Source organism: Bradysia coprophila, unplaced genomic scaffold (genome assembly GCF_014529535.1).
Source record: "Bradysia coprophila strain Holo2 unplaced genomic scaffold, BU_Bcop_v1 contig_732, whole genome shotgun sequence".
Taxonomy (NCBI): Eukaryota; Metazoa; Arthropoda; class Insecta; order Diptera; family Sciaridae; genus Bradysia; species Bradysia coprophila.
Window position 1 is genome coordinate 1,876,058 of NW_023503972.1, and position 7,250 is coordinate 1,883,307.

A 7,250-nucleotide genomic window follows, 5' to 3' on the forward strand; every position below is an offset into this window, starting at 1 on the left:
AGCCATAACCTCAACGCTTTTGAGAACATTTCGTCAACAATAGATCAAGTACGTCTTTTATACCGTCATCCATAGATAACCTCAACCTCAACTCTGTGAAAAAATGGAAATTATTTAGCTGCCGTTTAATTTAGTGTTTTGTCTGGATCAAAAAAACGTTAAATTTATTGTAAAGGTGAAATTTTAATTGTTTCTTGTATGGCGTAAGTGAAGCTCATTATTTTACAAGAAAACCATTCAAACTTTTCAACACGAGGACAAAGCTCCTGCTCATTTTCACTGCACATATTTTCAGGTTAGGTTCTCTGTGGATGATTTTTGACATTTCCAATAACCTGGGACTTAATCTATAATTTTTTGGTTATGGCTCTATGGATCAAGGAAGGCTGTATTCTTTGGGGAGGTCATGCAGATCGCCATTTTATTAGATACGCGGGAACACACCTTTTCCATACAAACAAATTCACCAAAATTGAATTTGTATGGCGTGGTGAATTTTTTGTATGAAACGTGGTGTGTAACCCGCGTATCTGCATCTGCGTGACCTCCCCAAAATGTACAGCCTTGCTATGGATGACGTTTTGACAGTTCAAAAAACCTTGCAACAGACCTATAAGTTTATTCGAAGTAACTGTAAACACGAATTTTCACTGGCCGAACGAACACGATTTCATCCATAGAGATCAGTTTTCATATAAATTTTTATGATGTTATGTCTCTATGGATGAAATTTGACAGTAAATTCGCATAGACTGTTATGATCAGAGCGAGAAAACCGAAGACTAGTTATTATAACTTGCCTTGGGGTACTTGTCAAAGTATTTACTTCTCTTTCAACGTGGTACGTTGAGAGCGAGAGGACCGAAGACCAGTTTATTATAACTTGCCTTGGGGTACTTGTCAAAATATCTCTTTCTCTTTCATCATAACACTCTATGGAACAAACCTACATTTTCAATGTTCAAGAGCAAATACATGAACGTACTCATTCGATTCTTAACATCTTAACATCGTTAGAATATGGATGAAATGAGAGAATCGGTTAAAAAAATAAAATCAACCAAGAAGGTTGATGGCACAGCCAATAATACGAAATGCGAAAGCGAAGCGCTGAAACAAATTGTCAATTTCATTGAATTTTTTGGTAAAGTTTTGGGTTGGAAATGCAGCTATGATTGGACTGGTAAAGGCAATCTAAGGCATTGCTTTACCGTTCTACTTGTTATATTTTTTTGGACACAAGTTATTTACACCCAAATCAGTCATTTTGTCAATGGTGAATACAAGCGAATTTTAGAAGTGTGTGCTGTGTATGGCGGAGGAGCATCGGTAATTTTAGCTGTAGTAAATAAAAAACGAAAACAAAATTAAAACTGAAACATAAATTTTAGTGCGGTTTAAGAGTCAGATGCTTCATAAAATTCAACAAGAATATAACGGCTCTACACAATTTCAGTTTTAAAATTACTCGCCAGGCTGGTAGTTTGGCCGAACAAATAGAAAAGCAGCAACGTCAAAATTTGAAATTGTACAAACTCATTTGTATGATAGAAGTATCGTCGCTCTTAGTGTTCTCGTACAATCCGCTAAAATCCTATATTCTTCGCGGAGAGTATCTGTCACTTCTACCCATCGAGATGATCTTCATTGATCAGACTCAGTTGTCTGGGTTCTTAATAGCGAATGCTATAATGTCAGTGATGGGTGTGGTTCTAGTATGGAGTTCTATGTTTATAGCCATGAATTTTGTCGCATCAATCTCAAATTACTCGATTCAAGTGGACCTTATCGAATCCGATATTAAGCAATTGGACGCGCTCTGGGAAAACAAGAAAGCAACCAATTTGTCAGAACGATATTCGTTCCTCAGGAACATTTGTCAGAAATGTCAGGATAAGGATAAGTAAAATCGTTGAGAATCTGATCCCGAAGTTGGAGAGTAACACATTTATTATTTGTAGTTTCATTGCCGAAGTTAAGAACATCTTCGACGAAACAATTTTCTATTACTTTTCGATAGTATACATCTCTCAAATTATTTGCCTGTACGAAATCGAAATGGTGAGTCTTTTTAGCTTTACAGTCCAGCACTTGAAGAGTGTGACACATTTTTTTCGATGAATGATAGGAGGATTGGATGCCCGGTTATGGACTTGCGTACGGTATGTTTGTGGAAATGTTATTTCATTGTTGTTTTGGAACCAAAGTCACGATCATAGTAAGTGGTTGATAATGTGGTCATCGATGATAACTGTTTCTAACACGTCTAGTGGTTTAGAATGATCGGATGTACTACATACTAATTCAATGCAAGTGGTACACCTACGATCTTCATTCTCAGAAAATATATTTGGACTTATTGAACTCCAATATGAATGCCCAAGAATTATGGATTGGACCGTTGGCACCGCTGTCAGTCACCACTGGAATTCAGGTATTCTGGATAGAGTTTTGATTTCAATTCAAATTCAAATTTATGGACTCATCATTATTTGTAGATTGTTAAAAGCATCTACTCTTACTACACGTTTTTGGCCGAAGCAGTTTAGTAGTATAGTCAGTAGTATACTGTGTTGTAGAATGATTACCGCATCAAAATTAATCAATTTAACCAACACACTTGATTTAACAAAAAAAAAATGGAACTTACATAACAAGCACACATTGACGTAGAAGGTGTGGAAGAGCGATAAATTAACTTTTTATCTCAACACATTTACGCATTTTGCGTGGTTTTTATCCGAAATTCATTTCTAGAGACGAGAACACCTAACCGGTTCTATTCACGAAGAAAACATATCGATTTGCTTCAACCAAACCAAAGTGGCTGCAAAGAGAAAATACTCTCTTTTGCCCCAAGTGAAAAACAAGAGCTGAGAAAATAATAATTTCCTCACCTGAATTGTCATCAGAGAGAGATAGAGAGCGTCAACAAAACACCATTTTCTTACTGCATCTGAGCGGATACACTTTCTTATTTGTTGTCATTGCAAGTATCGTAAAATATACTGTTGGATTGAAATTTGCTTCGTTTTGTCATTTTATCTTAAAACTGTCTTGCCTCATCAGCATGTTAACCGTCTCGTCAGCGCGCTCTAAGATTCTACAAAGCCCAGATGAGGATGACAATGTCGGCTCAAGATTACAAAGGAATGGTTGTCAGCTATGCATCAGGTGATTGCCGACTCCGTTGTTTACATTGCTGGATTTATTGAGCAATCGATTCGTCGAAAACTTAATTCTGAAGTTTTTATGAATGCGTGGGAACAAAACTAGTGGTGCACTTGTGAATAAAAAGAACAATAGACAGTTGGGCGGTCTCTGTTACCTACCCAATATGGGAGGAAGTCGTACTGTGCAGAACAGACGAAAAAAAATTGCAAGCAGTGGAAATGGAAAATCGTTTGAGCGAGGCACAAATATATCTTCGACTTTTAAACAATAAATTTTGAATAAATAAATACCAAAAATACTAAAAATAATTATTTCAAGAGATCGTGTGCGATGTGGAGAAAAAAGTTCGTATTTCAATGAAAAGATTTTTCGTGGTAAAAAAATATTGATTTGTTTCATAGAAATTATTAAAAAATATTCTTGCCATTCTTTTGAATAGTCATTCAATTTATTGCTTTTAAAGTGTGACATAAAATTTCGCAGACATTTTTCAGATATTCTGTTTACAGTGGCCGACTTTCAATTTTGTGCACTACTTCAATTCAGCTGTCAGTTAATTTTATAATCAGGAAAAGATAAAAATGGCAACAGTGTTTTGTTTATTATTGTTACTTTGTACATGGGCTACTCCAGGGTTAGTTGCGTTACAAATTTGGCCATTTCTGAGGCATAAAGTGAGCTGTGTTGGCTATGTTTTGCGGTAACAAATCAGTCTATAAATTTTCTAATACTCAGGAGACACAGTGCTTTCATACCAACACGAATTGGAATTTTTAGCCTGTGAAGTGTGACTTGTTTGATCGCAAAAGTCGGTGGTTAGTTGCGTTACACGTTTGTGACTTTTCGAAATATTTTCACCAAATAAAAACTGATTTCGGTAAACTTTTTTTATGGTCAAGATGCGCAGTTTAAGCCCAATATGAGGTTCGGCGAGATATGTCTAAAAAAGTGATATTTTTCGGAGGCTATTAATAGCCAGCAAAATTTTTTTTTCGCAATTGGTGGTTGTTACCCCACAGAAAATGTTGCTTTGGCTCAAAACCGTTTAAAAAAATGGTAACAAAATTTTTCGAGATAACCTCGACGAGTTAAAATTCGAAGCCCAACTAACCTGATTGACTCAATGTTTTTTTTCTCGTGAAGTCATATGCTGTAACTTTCGATCGGCACCGATCTTTATTATTATTATCGTTTTTATTTGAAAAAATGTAATTTCGGCAACGCTTGGGTCGAAGTGATTTTACCTTACTTCAAAGCCGAATTTTTCCGAATTCAAAGCTGCTCATTGGTGCGTACTACAAAGCCCCTAGAGTAGACGAGATTATCGATTGCTTCGATGATGCTCTATCAGAACTGTTACCCAAATACTCGGACGTCATCATCATGGGTGACTTTAATGAAAACCTACTGCGTCGTACTGCTGATGGAAACTGCACTAAATGTAAATCTCGTTGTTGCAGCACATGCAGGTTTATTACTTGTCTTGATAAATATGGACTCGCATCGATTGGATCAGAACCAACGAATTTTGACCAGACCCCCTCGCTGATTGACTTAATTCTTACGAACAACCTGGATAAAGTAGCGGTCTTCAGTCAAATTTCCACGAGCCTATCTAACCATGATTTGATTTTTGGTTCATATGCTATATCCGAAAACATTGTACCCAGCACACCTAATGTACGGCGCCACTACAGGTCGATTAATATTTCTAATCTGGCCAGTGACATATTGGACAGCGATTTGGACCGAATCTTTGAATGTACTGACGTCGACATTATGGTGTCCATCCTCAATGATGCTCTGGTGCGCCTTCTGGACAAACATGCTCCGCTACGACGATTTTCGCCGAAAAATAGTATCAATTCTACCAAACCCTGGTTTACGAAAGAGATTAGTGTTGCTCTGATCAATAAGGAAATAGCCAAACGTGCATATAAGGCTCATAAGTCTGCTGCCAACCTGGAGGCCATACCATAAGTTTCGGAATGTTTCGACGCAGCTAATTAAAAACGCCAAAAAAGACTTCCTACGGCCCCGACTTGACCGAAAGGTTGGTATGAAACAAGTTTGGAAAAATGCCAGAGACCTAGGTCTTGTAAATGGACGAAAAAGTGGCATGTCGCCCGCCTTCACAGCTGATGAATTCAACGAACATTCCACTTCTCGATCTGCAGAAACCAATGACATATCGTTCGCTCAAACTGATACCAGATACCCCCAGCCACATCCGCCTGAAGATGAGTCAAATAATAGGACACGTTTTGCTTTTCGATCTGTGAGTGAACTGGAAGTGTACGATGCGGTGAGAGCGATTAAAACCAATGCAATCGGTCTGGATGGTATTCCGTTGGCATTCATTAAGATTATTATCGTTGATATTCTTCCACACATAACACACGTTATAAATAGTAGCATCATGCTCTCGAAATGCCCGAGCAAATGGAAAAGAGCTAAAGTTCTCCCCAGTCACAAAAAGAGCAAGACTTTCATGCTGGACGACTTCCGTGGTTTGAGCATCCTACCTATTTTCTCTAAAGTGTTTGAAATCCTGCTGAAAAATCAGATGATGGATAACTTAATGACAAACAGATTGATTGCAGATCGGCAGTCTGCGTTTCGACCACTGCACAGTACGACTACAGCCCTGCTGAAAGTGTCCGACGACATAAAAAGAACACTGGATAAAAAAATGACAGCGGTTATGCTACTCCTGGACTTTACTAAAGCGTTTGATTCAGTGGTTCATAAACTGCTCAGTGGAAAGCTGCGATCACAGTTCCTCTTCGACCAAACTGCTGTAGCGTTGATTTTGAACTATTTGAGTGGACGAGTACAAGCTGGTTGCATTGACGGAGTACTGTCAGGCTTCCTTCCAGTTACTAGAGGTCTGCCGCAAGGATCTGTTTTGGGTCCGGTCCTTTTCCTGCTGTTCATAAATGACATGCCGGCACCGATTAGATCTATGCTAACTCACCTGTTTGCGGACGATGTGCAATTATACAAGGTTTTTGCTAATGTGGATTTGGCGAGCAGTATAAATGAGATGAACTGTGATATGAACGAGGTCAGTAGGTGGGCTGCTGTTAACAAGCTGGAACTAAGTGCTAAGAAATCTCAAGGACTTGTCATCTCGGCCGGTTTAACTGATTTTAGTCCACTCATTCGTCTGAACGGTGTTTCTATACCATTTTACAACAAGGTTAAGAACCTGGGCGTTTTAATCAACAATAAGTTTAAATGGAATGATCATGCAGAGCAGATACATAGCAAAGTATTTGCTGGCCTTAGGAGCCTATGGCCGCTTGCACAATCAACACCGCTCAGAACGAGAGAAATGTAGCCAAAACCCTGTTGATGCCACATTTCGACTATTGCAGTACAGTTTTTGCACATGGCCTGGAATTTGGTGACAAAAAACTGTTGAATAGTGCTTTTAATGCGGTAGTTAGATACGTATATGGACTTAGCAGGCGAACGAATGTCGACGCTTATGCTATTCGCTTTATTGGATTTACACTGTGTGACTTCTACAAGTTCAGAAATATGGCATTCCTGTACAAGTTGATCTACTCGAATTCACCAAGCTACCTGAAGGAGCTTGTGAACATAAATTACTCGTCAAGAATGAAACAAGCGGAAATTCCTAGGTTCAATAATATGCTGAGAAAAACACTGTTTGGGAAAGGATTAGTGGATTGGAATATGCTGCCTGTTGATATAAGATGTTCTAGCTCGTTTGACGTGTTTCGCAGACGCTACTTTGATTATGCCCGTTGATTTCGGCTGTGTTTAATGAGCTTCAAGTGAGATCGGTTTAATTGCTGTTTATATTCTTATATTTTTCCCCACTAGCTGTTGTAATTATTTTATCTTCGTTTTTGTACTTTACTCATAGTTTGATTGGCGATGAACTAAACCCTCATTTTTCCTGTTTTTTTTTTTTTTTTTTAAATGAATTTTATGTTTACTGTCGTGTTATTTATATGCTTATTGTGCGCAATTAACTTTGTATAAGGCTCGGCCTTCGCATGATTATGAATAAATGAATCTATCTATCTATCTATCTAAAGCAG

The 7,250-nt window shown here is 38.0% G+C and overlaps 1 protein-coding gene across 1 annotated transcript; it reads left to right on the plus strand.

The window, feature by feature from the left end:
• The first annotated feature begins 1,002 nt into the window (after positions 1-1,002).
• On the plus strand, positions 1,003-2,961 carry LOC119083982 (odorant receptor 67d-like). The gene is made up of 7 exons (XM_037193795.1): positions 1,003-1,329; positions 1,392-1,903; positions 1,962-2,061; positions 2,129-2,218; positions 2,279-2,434; positions 2,499-2,676; positions 2,758-2,961. Exons 1-6 carry the CDS (start codon positions 1,021-1,023, stop codon positions 2,547-2,549), a joined length of 1,218 nt encoding a protein of 405 aa, XP_037049690.1. The 5' UTR covers positions 1,003-1,020; the 3' UTR covers positions 2,550-2,676; positions 2,758-2,961.
• The last annotated feature ends 4,289 nt before the right edge of the window (positions 2,962-7,250 follow it).

Excerpts from the sequence above, each read along its gene's own strand:
- LOC119083982 (XM_037193795.1), top strand. The coding sequence starts at position 1,021 with ATGGATGAAATGAGAGAATCGGTTAAAAAAATAAAATCAACCAAGAAG. Across the intron at positions 1,904-1,961 it reads AAATGTCAGGATAAGGATAA|TTTCATTGCCGAAGTTAAGA; the intron begins GTAAAATCGTTG and ends TATTATTTGTAG. Across the intron at positions 2,062-2,128 it reads GCCTGTACGAAATCGAAATG|GAGGATTGGATGCCCGGTTA; the intron begins GTGAGTCTTTTT and ends GATGAATGATAG.